Below are 19,604 nucleotides of genomic sequence, written 5' to 3'. Positions count from 1 at the left end.
AATTCTGTCAGTCTCGTTCACTCCTGAGATAAACAACTCTTTCTGTAACTTACGAAGGAGGTAGCTTATTTCTCCTTTCATTAAATTTCTTCTTTAAACATTTCTTAAGGAATCATCTTTGTGAGATATATTCCTTACCACTCGAAGATGTGACAGAATCGTAAAAGTGTATTATCCTCTCACTGTGTATTTTTGTAGACAATTTTAACACGCCACGAAGTCGCATTGTGTTAACTATGTTGGAAAGAAGCCAGATTCCTAGAATGGAGTTCAAAGAATCCAACTTATCAACCCTGTCAATATTTTCCAGTGCTTTCCACCACGCAGCAGAATTCCTCGATATTTAACCATGATCCGTTTCTACAAAGAGGCTCACAGTCGATACCAAAGAAACAGAGTCGAAAACGCGACGTATCCTGGGAAAAGAATGTTCGGATCTCTCGTCGAGTTCGGTGTCCCAGCACCAGGCGTAGCTAATTATGCGATACGGTGTGTTCGTTTGCTCGTTTGTCCTCCGCCTCGTTGGTCACGCTGTACCACGGGTACCGGAACTCTGTCCGGGCGAATGGTCGCCTCCACCCACCGCCCTTCGTCGGTTCTCTTTGCTCGAGGACGAAGAGAACCTCCAGGGACTTCCGTAAACTGCGTTTCGCGACCGCTCGTTCCGTTCGCTATTACCGTGAAGATTAAATTGTTGTGCGACGCGAGCTTTTCATCTTCAAAGGGCACTCGTCCGTTTGATGTGGCAAACCGTACATAGCGAGGCCCGATTGCGGCCGCCCCGTCGCGGCGTCGTCAAGTTAAACAGAGGAAAAAAAAAATAAAAACGTTCACGGGAGATGAAGGCGGACGCTGATGCTCACTCGTGTTCCCTAAATAACCACCCCACCCTCGGGGTGGCTGCGCTTTTTCTCCGTGACCGCGTCACCCGCACCAACGTGCGTTCGTTGGATTTTATAGACACTCGGAATTAGAACCCAGGGACGAGCTATAAACCGCCTCGACGCGTACGGAAGAATCGTTGTACGACTTTTGAGCGACACATCCTTTCCCCCTTTGTAGTTGTTCCCTACTCGAAGGAACCTACCGACGAGGTATCGGAGTCTATAAAATATTTCGAATACACGTGGCCGCAGTATATCTTTGGCGCGGGTTCTTCTGATTCGCCATAAGGGACCGCGAAAACGCTTCCATTTCGATCTATTTCCCAGGATTGTTCAATAAGTAAGTAAGCAAGCCTTCGCAGATGTGGTGGTAGATTTCATTTTATATATTTAACGTTAGTTCCTTTGAAATGTAAATATTTTGCGCGAAATCTCAATATCTGTAAATGAAGTTGTGTCATTACGATACTCACAATCGGAAATATCGATTGAAACATCTTGGTCACGGAAAACAACTGATTCACTGAAGAAACACACGGTCGAATGCGAACGACATAAAATAAATAGTATTCCACACGGATGAAACCACGGGATGCAGCTATATAGATTAAGAATCGTATTGCACGCGAGTGAAACCGCGGGGCACAGCTAGTATCATATAAATATCGAATGTCTTTCTTTTTTAACACTCTGAATAAGGGTGCACCAGCTCTCCAACAATAGTCGAACGTCCAGTTTTGCTTCCCCTGGTGAAATCGGTGATAAAAAAGTCGATTATAGTCAACCCAAAGGTCCTTCTTTTGCATACAATGCGCCCAGTTAGTGATCAGCTTTGAACGCGAGACTAATGAAACGTATTCCCCGATTTTCCGCGTGTGCGAGAACCTGATGGGTCCCGAATCTTCCTGGATAACGAAGGCATTGTCCCAGGTCGCCGCAGGCGGTCGAATTCCGTAGAGATGACATAATTGTCGTTATTAGAGTTTGCCTATAATCGCAGCAACGGAACCTTCAAGTAATAGGCCCCTGGCAAATTACTTAGCTGTCTGAAACGGGGATGGAGTCGTGTACCCGGGAGAGGGGGAGGGGGGGTCATCGTCGTAAAGACGCGCGCACAACGGTACCCGTCAAGACAAATTATTCTGACGATCCGTAGACTTCCGTGCAATTTCCAGCGACCCGTCGTAAATCTCCCTACGCGTGTCGCATCGTGTACGAGCTGGTCGTCATAGTCGGATTTATAACGTAAAACTCGGTTCAAATGTATGAATAAACGTCAGCTCCTCAGGCTCAACGATGAGATATAATGGGACACTCGATGTTAAAAAAAGGTTTGGTCAGCGTTGAACGAAGATCAATGAGAAAGTGCAGCAAGAACGACATTACAATGCAGAGCTAACATTTCAATATATTATTCCATTATACCGGGTTATTCTTGTGTTTGTAGAAGGAGAAAGGTTGCTACCCTGCATGCACTGTCCTGGGATTTAAAAATAAGCTTGCGAGATAATAGCGTACAAGTTTCCAGAGTCTTAGTTCGTGACATTTCGACTGAAATTTACCGCGCAGGAAGCTTCCCGTGCTACCAACTCTTAAATTAGGTCGTTATATGGTTACTTCGCTCCAATTATGTCAATACTGTGATACACGGATGCAACGAAAAATGCTGTTGTCCAAGCAAAGCAAACCACGTCTGATAATACCCGCGGAACTTTGCATCCTGGCGCAAAATTATCTTCGAGACTTTAACTACCATCGAAACAATGCATTCCGCTGGCAACGTGTGGAGGGTAGGGCCAGGATTGTTCGGTATTTGCGAACGGTTTCGGTAGTCCGAGCCGGAACTCCGTCGCTAGACGTCCTAAGACGATCAAGGGCTCTCAGTTTTGGGAACGAAACGATCTCCCATTTCGTAACGCGACGGAGTTCCGATTCGCAGGACAAACAAATTGAAACGTTTCGTGAGCTCTGGCCGCGTAATCCTGGCAAATGGAGAAATATGTTCATTACGATGTACGTGACGGTGTGCCTGGCTGGTTGGCGACGTCCAATTTCACGTACGATTGATTTTTATACACCTCAGGCCAGGGTAAACGTTCATTGCTCACGTTGATTGCGGGTAAACGCGAAACGTTCTTTACAGTATGATAACCGTTCATTTGTCGCCTCGAGATAGGTTTCCAAACAATGTTTACCCGCGACAACCGAGCTGTAAATATGCAGGAGCACGTGCACGCGCCACGTTCAACATTATCGAGCATCGAATAACAGCGAACTCATCATCCGTGTTCCCGCGTTCCTCTTGCTTGAAAAAGATAATCGATACCATTACCGTTTCTCGTTAACTTGGTACGCGCGAAAAATGCGAGTAGGCCACGCTCGAACCTCTCGGGAGGAATATTCGTAAAGCGTTGAACGATTTTTATCTCGATTCGACTTTGCAAGGTCTGCGTTGAAGGCGTGTCACCCACATATGGGTGTCAGAGCTTTTCGCTAAGAAACTTCAACAGATAAACTAATCTGGATAGAATACGTAAAGTTTAATCAGAATGTAAAAATAAGTAATACGACAAATGTTACATTCTAATTGTCTCGAGACAAAATTTTAGTTCTGTTGATAACCCGTTAAAAATTGAGGAATAATTATGTTATAAGAACCACGCAGGATTTATTTAAAAAACTCCCCAGCGCGTCCAGTAGTTCCGAAACCAGCATTAAAATATCAAAACGCGACTTAAACTTGAATCACCGGTAAAAGATACACGCATCCATTATTTTTACCCGAGCTGCAAACCAGCGAAGCTGAAATCGAAATTGCTCGGGCAGATGTTCTTGGTTAGCCTCGTTCAGTTTCGAGCACGTATCAGCCCGGAACCATCTTTTCGTCAATTTTCGCGGGACGAAATGCAAAATTGGCGATGCAGCAATAGCGCGGACGAAGCAGACGCATAATTCTGGTTAAATAATTTCGCGGAACGCTAAACGCCGCGATCATTATTCAAGGGCAGCGGTATTAATAATTAATCCAGTGATAAATAACTCGTTTAACCGGCGAATGTATTGCGGGCTCGGTCCTCGCACGCGAAGAGAACTGGTGAAATATTGGACGCGATTTCCGACTGCCTTATTAATTCCTTCATCCCTGGTATCGACCAGCAGTTACGGCCGTCTAGTTTAATCGGTCAAGCGCGCTTCGACTCGTACACGAAGCCTTACACAATTTACGCCCTTCGTTTTCCACCGCTGTTGGAGACTACACACGCGCTTTGCGTACGTATTAATGGCACGCATTAGCATATATTGACCGCGAACTGAGGTCGTTGAGCGTGTCTGCGGTGGTGGTTGTAATTATGAGTTACGCTCGGCTGTAGTTAACGAACGAAAACGGCTCTCGCGAACAAGCGAATGCACCAACATCCGCCGACATCCTGCGAACGCGGACTTGTAACGGAGGGAAGTTTTACGACGGTTTAGCGAACTTAATCCGCCCTCTGTCTTTCTCGACGCGACGGAAGAAACTTTGCGACGATGTGGACGAACGTATTGTTTGACGTGGGATAACAGTTCATCGGCACGTCATGTCACCCAGAACTGGGTGACAGGATTTTTCATTAAAAACCTAAAAAAATTAATTCCGAAGTTGAGGTGTTAATAAAAATAAATCTGAATATAATTCGTGAATTTGGAGGGTTTAAAGATTTAATTCTATGAAAAATGATAGAATATCCAATTTTCAATTGTCCCGAGGCGAAAGTTTATGTTGTCGCAGTCAACGTGTTAATGCCTTTTTCCAAAGATGCTTGCCCGAGAGATGGAAATCCATTATAAAACGCGCGTATTAACTCTTTCAGATGTCTATCCGGAAGACTAACAGCCTACTTTATACCGTCCAACAATAATAAAGCGAAACGAATATGTTTCCAGCATCGATCGTTCGAAGCGAGAGCGAACGCGCTGGTGCTCGAGCGGAGTGGAATTCGTTTCTTCGTTTCATGTTCCATTAATTATCATAATATATACACGAAGTAGGAACGGCATTCAATTAAAAAAGAACAGGTCATTAGATGGAGATCGACTGCCACCGAGTACCCCCTATGCGTACCTACGTAATGAGGACGGAGACGTTAGGGCTACTTCACCTCTACCCCTAATATCGGGAACCCTGCCAACTTCCAGAGTGGTTTCACAAGAGGTCTCTACGACCGTCGTTGAACTCCAACGACCGTCTCACCTGCTCGTTCAATATCTGAACAGCATTCGTGGATGTAATCCTTACAGGCGTCTAACAATCGCCGCTCGATCAAACGGTTGCACAAGACGACCAATTTTACCTACAACATAGAATCGGTAACGAACGTTCGAAAGAACTTCGTGAAAAAGATAGCTTCAAGAAGAAACGATGTGGGGACGCTATATACCTGTTAGAGATACTAATTTTTATCATAATTAATAGCAATCTCACTTTACATAAAGTAGCGCGTGAATTCGGATATACGGTGACATTTTATAAATAAACTTAACCCTTAAATGCCCTAAGTTTCAAATTTGATACCGGTTCCCACTACCTCTAACTCTCGTCATCAACAGAGCTCGGCTCGAAAAGGCCTCCAGGCCATTACCGTCTACTTCCAATCGAATGACAATCCGATGGCCATTACTCCATTCTCTCAGAAGCGTCGCATAAACGCGTTACGCTTATCGAAACAACACAAAAGAGAAGTAAACTTCCGTGACCTCTCCAAACTCTTCGCGATCATTTGCCGTTATATCACTCTCCAGCATTTTCTTCCGTGACGCCTTTGTCGCAGCTATAACAGACTTCCAACTTATTCTTGCACCCTTCAAGAACATCCTCCAAGAAAGCGGAAGAAGTATTACAGCGACCTCGTGAAAAAGTACCGCGGAAGTCTCGGGGACAGGTTTGCACAAGTACGAAAGAAGAAACTGCGGGACCCGGTGTCCGTCACCCCTCTAACGTGGCCTAATTACGAACTGAAAATTGTAGCCGGCTTAAAACTTTCAGATTTCCTTTTTCCAAACTGCTAGGCTGCGAAGTAGTCCGACCTCGACGTGACGGATCTGCCGCTGCTTCCACGCGCGGACCGGCTCCGTTATAGCCGTATGCAAATGCGCCTCGCGTCTCTCCGCCCCCGTCATTATGAATTCCACCTATGCCTCACCCCGTCGCAGTCGGGTAATTCTACGCTCTGACCGATAGAGTCTTCTGCGACTTCGGGAGTAATTACCAGCGACGCACCTAAACACCACCCACGGTCGCCCACGCTCTCCATCGAGGGTGCTATACGTGCCGAGCATCGAGTGAAGAAACGCGGGGGTAGAGAGCGTGCCGTGAAAGTACTCAATAGGCGTTGAAGGATCGTGCGAACGCCGCATGTTAATCTCCGTTGGACACGTCATCGTGGTGCTTTATGAAGACGGTTGTGCAGCAATGATTTGTTTCTTTGGTACACGAAGTGGCAACCCGTAGTTACGAATGTAAAGAGGAAAGGTCGATGAGGTTGTATGCGTTAGGTTCTATCGGAAGGTATTCGCGGAGACGATAAGCATACTCCGTGAGCATGATACTCAAAAATAGATGCTGGGACTATATGAGCCAACTCGATTAACTCCATAAAATAAGAAGTTGAGAAATGTGACGAAATAATGTACATTGTTTTTTAAAAGTCCCTTTATAATATAAATTCCAATAAATATTGTAGAATGCATAAATACAGAGCAACTTTCATCTAACGGTGCATAAAATTAATAAGAAAGAAGGAGATCATCTGGAGTTGTGTTCTCGAAAATGATGGCAGGATTAGAAATTCCTAGGATAGAGTCCCGATTCTCACGTTTACCTATCTCTAAGACCTACATCAATACTTCTGTATGGATTTCGACAAATTAATGATACAGTATCATTGCTGAGTATAGAGGTACAAAGTGTGTCATACGAATAGATATTGCAGTGGCGTTGAGAGATCGTGTGAACGCGCCAAGTTAATTTCCGTTGAACGAGTCATCATGGTATTTACCGGAGATAACTATGTAGCAACGCGCTGTTTCGTCGATAAAGGAAGCGGCTGATGCTTCTTCGCTAACAATGATTAATTGTGATAAATACCTGTGATGAGAATTTTCTTTAGAAACTAGGTTTGTGGCCGTACGTTTAGTTTCGAAGACTTACCTGAAACAAAAAGGAAAACTCGAGTTATTAACAAAGAACAATAATAATTTACACATAAATTGAAACTTAGAATCTAAACTTGAAATTCCATTTCTCACGTTTGCAGGGCCATTACTCTCCCATTTACACAAGCTTCCGCTTCCCCAAATTATTATAGCTATTTCCGTGCACATTACGTTAAATTAATTATATAACAGTGCATCAATGCAGAATGCAGAGGTATTAAGAGTGTCGCAAGGGTAAGTAGTGAATGGGTGTAGAAATATCGTGTGAACGCTGCAATAATGATGCTTGGCAGGTCCGCAAGACACGTAATCCTAATGTTTCACAAGTATCCCATGGTTACGAATGTAAATGTAAAAGGAATGGTTTTATAAGATCGCTGGATGAAGATTCTGACTCGGATGTGTTGTGTTTTACCATCTATTTCAATGTACGAACCGGATGTATTTCAATTCGGGTTTTAAATTGGATGTACACGTGATTCAAATAGAGCTAGTAATAGAAATATATCGGTTTGTTATTCTGATATTTCAACGAATGTGTGCATGTACACTTTGATTATTGGATGAATTCTATCTGTGGAGTGAGACCGTGACTTCAGAGTAAACAGGATTTGTGTTTCACTGATTGAGTATTATACTTAGACGGTGAATGTTTTGCTCAGTTATTGATAAATTCACGCTACGGAGATTATACCGCGTTGGTCACGGATGGATTGAAAAAAAGTTATCGATTTCATCGGTCAGCGTGGACATATAAAAAAATCCCAAATTCTTGCGGCTTTTGAATATTTAATTTCGATTTGCAACAAGTTTCAGTACCCTCAATTCATATTTGACTCGTTTATCGCTAAGCTATTAATGTTCGAAAAATAGTACAGACACGAGGCAGTTACCATTCGCTCGAGCGTAGAAATTGGACAGTATTTCGCAGACAGATTAATTTCCCCTGAATTTTCGTGTCACAAAGCTTCGGCATTCGATGTCTAGAGCGTATCGGACGGGTCATCTCATGGGAATCGGTCTCCACAAGCATGCACGGTGTACATATTCACGGTGGATACACACCTATGTAAGATCCGATGAATCGCCCACGCTCGACACACCGACACCTAAGCGAGTGTGTATCGACTGCACGAAAGCCAGGGTAGAAATTTTACGCGCGTCGCTGAAACATCCGCCTCGCACGAGAATTATTGTACATCGAACGACTTATTGCTTATTATAAATACACCCACGCGTACCTCTCGAGCGCGCAGCCGCGTTCAGGCACCTTCGGGACGTGCCAATGATCAATCGAGACGAAAAATCCGTTTTATGGATGCATTTCTGTCCAACGGACAAAACGAACCCTGGAAATAGTTCTTTAATCGAACCTAGCCTCGTCGCGAGTATCCACCGTATACCACTCTGAAAGAAAGGAATGCTGACAAATGATAGAACCTCTACGAATCCCATCGCGTGGACTCCAACGTTTCGAGCACTTGATGAGATTAGGTTACCAGTTGTGTGGACCCAGCATAAAATCTCGCCGTTTACGATCGACCGTTGATCCAGCAACGAAGTTCTGGAAAACGAACCGGAGCAGCGTTACGAAAGATGACGAAGGGACAAAGGGAGCGAAACCGGGACACGTAACCCAGGGATTACGAGCTACAGATCGGGGAATTTAGATTAGCTCCATCTAAATTCGAGCCACGGCTGGTTTCCGTGGGATCGTAGAAAGCCCAGATTAAATGAGATTTAACTTAATTTAACGCCGGAGGAATCCAACTCTGGACCGAAAATATCGACGGCGAAACTCGAAACTGTTCTCCCTAAATCGGAAACTGAGCTGACCATGGAGCGCCATTGGATACCTCAGTTCGAGGCGTAACGCGACTTCTCGCGAGCGTTTAAATAGGTCTCCGCGATCCGTCATAAGCAGAGATCATCATAAACACGCCTACGCGCCTTTCCAGCGAATTGGAGTTTCGTGGTCCATTGGGAAGACGCAACATCTCGAAGGTCCGTTAATAACTCCGCGTTACGCAATGCTCGAACAGCATTTCGAGACCCCATCTTTTTTTGCAACGACACGGTTCGAGCAGGAAAGCTTGAGTCACTGTTGATCTACGCTGTGTTGAGTAGAGGGTACGAATATTTATGTTACGAATATTGACTGTATACTAAAAGGTGTGTGCATTTATGCAAAACGAAATATTAATATTATCATAGAGTGTCATATTAGGTGAGAAGAAGTTAGGTTAGGAAATACAATATTATATAGTTTTATTATATTATATTACCTGATAGAATATATTCAATATACATTTATAGAATGTACAATTCCTTCTAATTATGTAATATATATTATCCAATATGTACCCACTATTGTTTAAAGAATTTACTATCTCACTTGAATCTACCATCCACATGAAATCTGTGTAGCGTGCAGCAAACGAGAATAAACCGCATCCATTAAAGGAGATGTACTCACGAGATCCCAACACTTTAACCCTTTCAAACCTGAATTATTTTTTTTTCTCGTCCTAATGTAATTTAATTTTTAGGGTTAAATTGGACTAAAATTAGTATGGAAACAATAAAAATGAAATCCTAATAGTGTAGTTCTCGAGGAAAACTGGCCTTTCTTTATGTATGCAAATAAGGACGTTCGTGTCCTCAATTGTGGGCGCCAGGCCTGAAAGGGTTAATACCTATACTACTATTTTCCTACCAAGAAGCTATCAAATAACAATTATTCCATATTCATCCACGTTCTCCAACTACAATGAACAACATCATTCTCTACCATTGTCCTTCAATTCGAAGACAAAGTCCCTCGCAAGCTAATCCTATCCGCCGTGACGTCGTAAGTCGGTGCAAGGAGCAACTCGAACCGAAACGAAAGAGATACCTCCTGGGGTCTCCGTGTCTTCCAAGGTTTCGTCTGACCCTTGGTCCCCTAGGCGTCCCTTTACGATTTTGCTTTACGAGCTGGCACTTCGTTCAACCCTGGTGCCTTCCCCCTACGTCCAAACATCGCGCTCGAAACCAATAGCTTCGCCACGTATCCCGATGCGTGTGTACGCGATGCACGGCGTTATTTACGACTGGATATAATAGGATGTCGGTTACTAATGAGCCCTTCGACGTAACCCTGCGAAACGGGCGCTTCTCCTACGGAAATATCGCGGATACAGGCGTTCGGCGTGTTCGTGCCCCCTGATGTAACGATCGCCCCGAAGGAAAACCACTTGCACCGTATCCCACACGTACAAACACGCGCGCGTCCTCACCGCGATGGATTAAAGCGATGACCCAACTACCTAACGGGGCAGAACGAACCTATTGTGTCCTTTTCTACTAAATCTGCTGGGGGTAGTGTTTCTTTCGCGTTCTCTACTGCCACGACGCGATCGCAACGGATTGAAAACGTGCTTCGAACTGAATGCGTGAGAGGGTCGTTCAATTACAAAGTGGAGCACCGTATATAACTTGAAAAATGGCTGTTGGACGAACAACGCACGGTGTTTGGTTTGATAGCGGTTCTGCGTCGGGTCTTACTCGACGAGGCATTTTCGTTCTAATTATCAATGTAGATTGTAGAATTACGCTTTGCATGCACCGTGCGCCATTCGACCCAGAATTTGTGCTCATTGAGTTTCTGCTGGTCTATATTCTATCCGAACAAGACTTTAGGAGGAGAAATTTCCTAATGAAACAATTTTTAAGGCGAGATAAACAAGTTTTCCTTGAAATCGCAGATAAAAATCGAGGTGTGAATTAGGCCCAAAGAGCTTAGAAACCCACTTCAAAGAAACTAATGTCATTGTCGTGCATCGAGTTTCCGCATATGAGCGAGAGTTACCCTTCGAGTTGCGGCATCGAATCATGTGGTGACTGAGGGTTCCCTCTCGAGTGCAAAGGGTTAAGGTTGAGAAGGTCGGTTGACTTAGAAACGGGATGAATTATTTAGAAATATTTTAAAGATCCAAGACAAATTTTTGTCCATTCCCATCTCTAGCGACGGTCTTTCGCGTTTTATCATCCTCGAGTGTACGCATTGTTCTCCCAGCGGTCGGCGTCTCACCGATACTTCACGCCTGAAACTAATTACCGGCTCGAAAAATTCCCCCGCTATTTATTGCACTTAGCCAGCTCGTCCATGGCTCGTTAGAACGGCGCGAAGCACCCTCTCCCACGTGATTTACCGTACTCGTCGTACGTTTGCTTGTCATTGCGGCCGCATTGACCTCTCATTATTTTTGTTGTGGCCATTCAACTCGCCGCTACACCACTTAGTTCGTTAGTTTATGGCGTGCGCGCGCCACTTTCTTTAATATACACCGACGATCGTGCTAGAGCAAACGGAACCAAGGAAACCATAAATATATTTTGTTTTCCTATGGCGCATCCGGCATTCTACAGTCGAGACGAGGTATTAAATCTTGGCGAATGGGTCATTTGAAAACTTCATTTTTGGCGTCGTCAGTTCTAATTAGCAGAGTCATCGAAGCCTTAAGTCTTCTTCTTTGCGATCTAATTACTATAAGTTTGACTTTCTACATCTATCTCTGCTTGCGTCAAAGTGATCGCATCTCCTTTGTTTGTCAATGATAGCTCAACACAAAGCAGAAATGAATTTTCTGTCTCTGGCGCATCCTGTACCAACTGTTCACTCGTTTGTCTCCCCATCTACATAATTTGATCTGTATTAACCTCTCTTACCATGAAACTGACACCCAACCCGTTTCCAATTACACCTATCCGCCCCCATCCGCCATTCATCCAAGTTTCGAGCCTCCTTCCCCTGCACATCAACATTCTACTTCAACTCCCTTCCCTCTTGTACTCGTAACTCTCGAACGGGTGTTTCCTTCAAACACGCTGTCGGGTCCTTTATCTTTCATCACGTTTCCTACTTCCTATTAATTATTGCATACTTAAAGCTTGTTACTCGTCATGGGTTTATTATTTCTTATTGTATTCTACGTTGAACTTCGTAACAGCCGCATCTTCTGTATTATTGTTTCCAACAATACATTTAGTTTTATCCATATACGTTTATCTTTTCCTATTATTACAGTTACTCGAAACAAAGGCGTAAAATAAACAAATAAAATTTCCTCGTGGGGTTGAAAGCCTATCGAACCACATCTATCCAGGTTTCATAACAGTATTTTGCTACTCTTCTTTGTTAACGCACTCTGTCTTCCCTTTCTCATCTGCCCTGTATTATTACATACACGTTTCACGTCGAACAAATTAAAGCTCGTCTGAAATAACTGTCGAATCGATTAAACATTACGACTAAACTACCACGCAGAGTTTTTTATTCGTTGACTGGTATTCGAATAAAATTCTGGTCAACTCTGGGCGAGAGATACACCATCAACGTCCGCCACGGCTGGAACAGATCGGTCTGCCAACGATGGGCCAGCGTTACCTCGAGGGGAGAGTTAAAAATGTTCCATAAATCACATTACGATGAGAAATGTCCCGTGCCATCCGCGTACAACGTTTCGCTGCCATTCGGTTCGACGAACGACCGCGTTTCGCGTTGAATTTGATGAAACGGCTCTTTCAGGCTTGGGAAAAGTTATGCCGCGAGCCAACGTGTCCGAAAGCCATCCCGAGAACGAAGGTCCCCGAACCTTTTTGCGCCATTTTTCGCGCCCATACGGGTTAGTTATTCCTTCCAGCAAGAAAGTCAACCGTTTAATAAGATACCTGAGCTCTCACGTGGAGGACAATAAATCTAACCGTCCACGTATGGTGTGTACGCCGCATTTACCGCGAGCTATAAATCGCCAGACCATCGTCCGAATCGCCAGGAGAATACAGTGTTCGTCGTCGAAACGTCCACGGAGAAGTTACAACTTACAAGCGGTATACTACTTGCCACCTGCGGCGGTACCTACAGAAATAACGCCACTTTTGATGGGAACGCCGCACAACAGTGGTGCTTAAATCCTTTGGGCTCGCAGCGCAGTTTCAGAGAAGATTATTAGTCTCTTAATGGCTCGCAATTGGAGGAGAAATGATCCGAACACAGTTCTTGAGCTTCCACAATTACGATGATAAGAATTTCTAATAATAATTGTTCGTGGAGTATTAATTGTTCGCCATCTTCAAGTGCGCCACGAGACAGTGATTAACCGTTTGCACTCGAGGATTTCTTTTCTGGTATCTAACAGCAACTGGAGATGCTTATTAGAGTTAAACAAACGTTATTGCTGGTTGATTTACTGCCTCGAACCAAGTGGTGACCAAGAGTCATAGCATCACATTAAGATGTGACTGAGAGTCACCTTTCGAGCGCAAAGAGTTAAGAATCACTGTCGTACGAAGAACGTTCAAAGACGCACAGGACAACTGCATGCAACCATACACCAGCCAACCGTAACAATTCCTTGTGCAAATCGTTAAACGAGCTACACCGACAGCGTCCCCGCCACCGACGCCTCTCCGTTGGCTTATCCCCCAGCAGCGTTCGCGGGGATGAAATTCCTCCTCTCGTCAGGACGGTAGGATTTCGCAGAAATTACCGCATAACATAAATCTTGGCCCTGGTAAGCGGCAACGGGAATCCTTGCCACTCTTAATTACGTTCTTCTTTTCTTGCGGCCGCGCCCATTACGCCCGACCATTAAGTCCGTCAAGTTAAGTAGCGTCGTGATACCCTGGGCTCACCGTTACCATAATATACGCATAATACACGTGTATACACAGGGTGTCCCGGTAATCGTAGGACAAACGAGAAAGGGATACAAAAAGGAGGCGAAAAGATAGAGTACACTTTTTGTGACAAGGTACCCAGAAAACAACTCTCGAAAATCTTTCAAATGTGCGACGCTTGAGACATCAGTCTAAATTTTGATTAAATTTAGGTGAGGACTGTATGCGACTAGGATGGTTTTGCGAACGAGGTTAAGAATGGTCTGGAACGTTTAAAGTGTTTGTAAATTTGTCTTGAGGATAAGGAAGGTTCTTTCTAGGGGATTTGGGTAAAGTTGTCTTAGAGATACGGCGGGTACTTTCTAAGAGCAAACTCAAATACGAGTATTTATAGTATCCTCGTTATTTTTTAGAACTGCTTATAGAATGACCTCATTCTTTCTCGCTCACAATTTCGATTTATAGGACGATCAAATTTTACAGAATGTAAATAATAATTCAAAGAAGTGCATGCATTTGTTTCAGTACTCGTATATTTTTGTGTACTGCAGACTTTCTAAGCTTCTATTATTTCTCACAATAGATGTAACTTTTCAGGACATCCCACAATTTCATATTTCAAGGTTTCGCGTCTCACCCTGTACATAGTGGCTGGTGTGTTCGTTGTCGCTTCATCCCTTTCTGGAAGCCTCCTCAACTTTTCATCCTGAGCGTTCGCCCCTCTTCTTCTTTTCCTTCTCTTCTACCGTGGTCCCTCCCACGGCCCCTGTTGTAGTACCGCGCCACTTCAGCGCCACATCCGACGTGGCGCGGCCAACTTAATTATATTTTATCGCGGCCTCGTCGCGCTTATTTAAATTTAAATCGTGCGCCCTGCGCTCCGAACCGACACGTCGCGCACCGGTTGAGGATGCTTTAATGACGCGCCACGGAGCCACCGACCACCGACCACCGACCACCACCACCACTACCACCACTACCGCCGCACCCGCATCTCTGTCGGTGGTTGCGACGGTGTTGGTGGTGGTTAACCGTCGCTTTCTCGTCCCTGCTGTTGGGGAAGCGTGCGAAACGGAACGGGAAGCGAACGTGCTCGCGGAAAAAGAGCTACGCGAATGATAAGTTCGCCAGAGGGTTGGGGGAAGTGAGCAGCGTGTGTAAACGCTATCTACTGTTCAGCGGAGCGGATGCTGGGGACAATTTGTTATGCGCTTTGGGATTGACAACAGACAATTGTCTCGGTGGTTTTCATTCGCAGCGAATTCGAACGCGGAAACTTCTACGTGATATTTATGAGAGGGTGGCGGGGGAAATTTGATCGCCGTTATCACGTCGACTCGCTCTGTTTTGCGCGGAGTTACCTATATCAGACCACTTTTCGACAGTTCCTTGCGCGGTGATACTCGACTACGGTAAATTTTAATTCAAATCGATCGGTCCAAATTGAGATAATCTATTCCGTGCAAATATCGACGCTGTTATTCGCATCATTAATGAGCACTGAAAAAACGTTGTCCATTGGTTATCGAAGCATTCATAGAAAACCTACATTCGTTCTCGATTCTATGAATATTTGCACCGATGAACTGATATTCTTTTCGATTACGCTACACCCGCGGCGTAATTGCTTTTCTAATAGAATCCGTATCTTATCTCAACCGGTTATACGTTATTTACAACGAGCTGCTTATTTATAACGAATTTATTACAGTGCCCGTGCAAAAGAAACGAGGAAAAACGAACAACGCGAAATGAAGAAGTAAATATGATACGTTGGGAAGAAGCAGAAACGCTGGGAAGGCGAAAAACAGAGGAGCTGGAATTATCAAGTTATATTCGTGCTTTAGTACAGCCCCTTTAATATGGCCAACAAATGGAAATGTAACAACATTAGCAACTAGAGCAAGAACTGGGAACGAGAAATTGCATATATTACGAAAGGAAACTATGCCGGCTGAACAAATAGGCATCGCGAAATATTACGTGGTCGTATTTTATTTACGTCCCAGGCGTGTCCCTTAGGGGCGCGCAATAAACGCGGGAACCGTGACATCATTTCCCAACGACTGACGCCGGTACCAAGTCCTTGACTTTCGAGCGAAAACACGAGGTATTCCAGAAGATTGTGCAAACACGATTAAGTGGTCCGACTAGTTTGGAGCTAACAAACAAATGTATTCCCTTTTCTATATTATCTTAATATAGCTTCTTCTTATAAAAATTGTCAATCGTATACTTTTATTTATGTGATTTCGTAAACTTTGACTTTATATTTAATAGTTTTCCGAAGAAAAAGATCGAAAATGTTATCGAAGTCTTGGAACACCAAGCCTTCTTTGAGCGAAGCGATTGTCGCGTTGACGCCTGGATGCGATTGTGACACTCCAATTGAAGGAGTAGAAATAATGGAAGCTGGGATGAGCCCCCTGGCATAAATTTACGGCGAATCGTAAAAATATTCGCTGCGAGCAGCTAGATAGACTTACAAATTAAGCTACTCGCGAAGAAGGCCGCGGCACAAAGACGCGCCAACGGCGAACCAAAGAGAAAAGAAGAAAAATAAGTCTTCCACCCCGGCTCGTGGCGGTATTTCAATGAACGTCGTCCGAGTAATATCATCGGCCCTCGTCGCACAGTGGCTCGTCTTTATCTTCCCTCGAGTTCTTCATTTCGCAATTTCTTCAGCTCATCGCCGTGAAATAATTATTATCCTCCGGGAGCGACGCTGCCGATTCGATAACGTACTTTGAATATTTATAATTAACTCCCCATCCACCCACAAATGTAATTGCGCCGTGACTTCTAGAGTCGATAAGAGTCTGACTGGTTACGGATTTATTGTTTCAACTCTAAATCGACTTCCGAGGCTTCTGCTTCTGGACCCATTCAAATTCTACCAGATTTGGATTAGATCGAGTTTCCTTACGAAAGGAACGCGATCCTATTGATGACCTAATGATCTCTGCCTTCACTTTAATGTGAACGAAGCAAGCAAAGTACTATCGTATTACATCTATACATGCCTTAAGTGAACCGAGTCCCCAGGAGTACTATGGACTAAGAAGAAGCGAGACGCGACAGGGGTCGTGTCGAAGGGGTTGGAAATTAGGGGTTCGACCATGTCGAAGCCGGCGACTTATAAATTCCTGAGACACCAAGCGATAAAGTGGCGAACGAGAGTCTTTGTGCGTCGTCCAGACGCGTTTCTAAGAACGCCGTCCAAGTACCATCCACGTTCCCGTTTCCCAGCATCCACTTACCTTTGTCTCAACGCTAGATGAACAACAACGACCACGTCTGCACGGCAATTTTCTAACCGCGTATTCGCGAAGTAATTATTATTCTCAACTGGGTTAGGCAGCCAGTGGGTTGACTCGAGCGGTTATTAGCGGACAATGCATGGCCGTGTGGGCTCGACGCAGAAATTAGCATAAAACCTTTCTTCGAACCACGTTCGATCGTCTATGATCTCTGGGGGACGAGGTTTACCCGACCTCTGCCACGGGAAAGTGCACGTATTGTGCGCGCCATCGAGGCGTATTAATTCCCGGAGACAACCGTCAATTTAGCACAACTGCCACTTCCATCTAAATAGTCTTTCGCTCGCAACGACTTTTGATTGATATTAGCCATCCTTTCCTGGTTGCGTCACCTATTAGCCTGAGTAATACCAGGCTATGACCAGTTATTGATTGTAAGAGCAAGGTAGGAGGTTCATTTATTTATGGGGACATTCTATTTGATACGACGTTTCGATCGCTGAACATATGTGAGGAACATATGACTATTTCAATTTTCGTGAACCGACACCTTCGTTTATCGATTCTCTCAAATTTTATGATAATTTGTTGCCGGAACGAGGACTTTCAAATGTTAACGATAACAGATGTTCGCATTTAAAGTCCAGGTAGTCTAAACACTTCGAGATATCCACAAAAGTGACGCTTCTCAAGCCATAAATAAACCGAAGGTTTTTTTGAGTATACGATGCAGCACTAAAAAGCCAGGACTAATTTATTGCACGAGCAAATAATTTGATGTTTAACGTAATCGATCGGCCGCGGAATCTAATTTACGAGGCGGGTTCGTTCGCACGGTAAATTAAATTAGCAACGCGCTCGTACATATCGCAGCGATTCGAATACGCTTCTAATTCTAACGAGCCACTTAATAACAGTGTTCAGCGAGCGCCTATATCGCGATGCGAATTACGTTGCGCCGCGGAGCTGCGTAGTCGACGAAAAAACAAGAAAAGCGATGTTCGTCGCGGCGGAAAAACGGCTAATTGTAATAAACGGGGTGCTGTTGTTAAAGCCTAGACGGGAAATAAAAGTAGCGCATAATTAGCGAGGAAACGGCGTAGTTCAGCGCGATCAATTGTAAAGTTCCGCCTTCCATCGGCGGAGAATTCTTGACACGAAGCACAGGAACAGGAGCACCGATAGAGTGATGTTAATTAACGCTTCGTCGTCCTTCGCGAGCCGGGAGTATTTCTTCCGACTAACGTTTCATTTATTAAAGCTCGAAGATAATTGCGCAAGCACGGGACGGACGATAAAGATTACTTTAGCGCAATTAAATGCCGTTGGAAGTGCATGGAAATTATTTAAGTGCACATGCACCCTGCGCGAGGCGAGTACGCCCTACGTGGGAATAATAACGTTCAGGGAAAAAGCCTGTAAAGTGGTTGTAGCCATACAAGTTCCACGCGAAAAATGATTAAAATTAATATCAAGCCCGGTAGGCAGTGTAACGCCGGAGATTGTTAAAACCTATAAATCTCGCAATTACGTTTAAATTGCCACGGAGGGCGCAACCCTGCGTCGCGGTAAACAGTCCTAACATGGTGTCGATGTTCGAATAAAAATAGCCTAAACGGTCATAACCACTTTGCGCAGTGAATGCTATTTCTTTCTTTTAATGCGTATCATTAGTCAGATCAAAATTAAAGTTTGAATTATTTCTCAGATGAATCACTGTTTGTTTGATTTTATTTGGCATCTATCACTTGAATAAAATGTTGCCCATCTGTATCTGAAACTGATACATACCGGAAACGATACAGTGTGCGTGAAAGGCCAAGAAAAGAAAAGAAAAAAGAGAAAGAAATCCAGCAAAATGAATCGCAGAGGGGACGATTGTTACGATTAAATTAATCGACTCGCGAACCGGAAATATTTGCCTCTCTCGTTAAAATAATGAATCCGCTGCTCGCCTGCGAGTAAGATATGATTTATTGTTTTATCTCCGGGCAAACGCTACGCAATCTGTCTGGCCCCGCTATCTATGAGTGCTCCTTGTAATCACCAACATTCATTCTGCTTAGTCAGCTCGTTCGTCTCTATTTCTCCCAGTCCGCATTATTATTCGCAAAGTTCCATCGGGGAAAGCCAGTCGACGTTTTCCAATCGAATTCGATTCGTTTCTTTCTATATTAAACACCAAATATTAGTAGGAAGGTTCGCACTGGTAAAGTAACGACTCCGTACCAAAATCGACTGATCCTTCCACTCTAAAAATTCTTGCAGTTATTTATCGGATTCGAATGTCCCGTCCATCTATTTTTTAACCGATTTTGCGTTACCAAGATGAATAACGCATCCAAACGAGCGGGTAGTGCGTGGCCACGAGGTATTCCCACGTCACCGGAAGTCAATAAGCCGGACGCGTATCGAGCCGTGCGGATTCCCCTTCGCGTAAGCTCGAATTTCCGCGTTCCGCGGTGGCAACGCATTGCGAAGGGCTGCGATCGGACAGCTGTATCCCTCGTGCCCGCAGTGAATTCCTGAGCGAACCTCGACGTGATCCGAATTCCGCGCGACGAACGTGGGTTTCGAGCCGTCAACCGTACCAAAAATTGGGCCCAGC

At 44.4% G+C, this 19,604-nt stretch overlaps 1 protein-coding gene across 2 annotated transcripts in view; it reads right to left on the bottom strand.

Annotated features, from left to right (window-relative positions):
• LOC128888496 (MOXD1 homolog 2) overlaps positions 1-19,604 on the bottom strand; it is a 222,454-nt gene that overhangs the window by 180,345 nt on the left and 22,505 nt on the right. The window contains exon 1 of one of the 2 annotated variants that reach the window (XM_054145389.1): positions 14,374-14,461. The exons of the other annotated variant lie outside the window; for it this stretch is intronic. Within the exon in view, the coding sequence (XP_054001364.1) occupies positions 14,374-14,411 (38 nt within the window). The 5' untranslated portion in view covers positions 14,412-14,461. Of the gene's footprint in view, positions 1-14,373; positions 14,462-19,604 lie in introns of those variants that run through there. 2 annotated transcript variants of the gene reach the window in all.

Source organism: Hylaeus anthracinus, unplaced genomic scaffold (genome assembly GCF_026225885.1).
Source record: "Hylaeus anthracinus isolate JK02 unplaced genomic scaffold, UHH_iyHylAnth1.0_haploid 11994, whole genome shotgun sequence".
NCBI classification, from domain to species: domain Eukaryota; kingdom Metazoa; phylum Arthropoda; class Insecta; order Hymenoptera; family Colletidae; genus Hylaeus; species Hylaeus anthracinus.
Note: the sequence above shows the minus strand (reverse complement) of the source record. Positions and strands in the feature narration are given on the sequence as shown.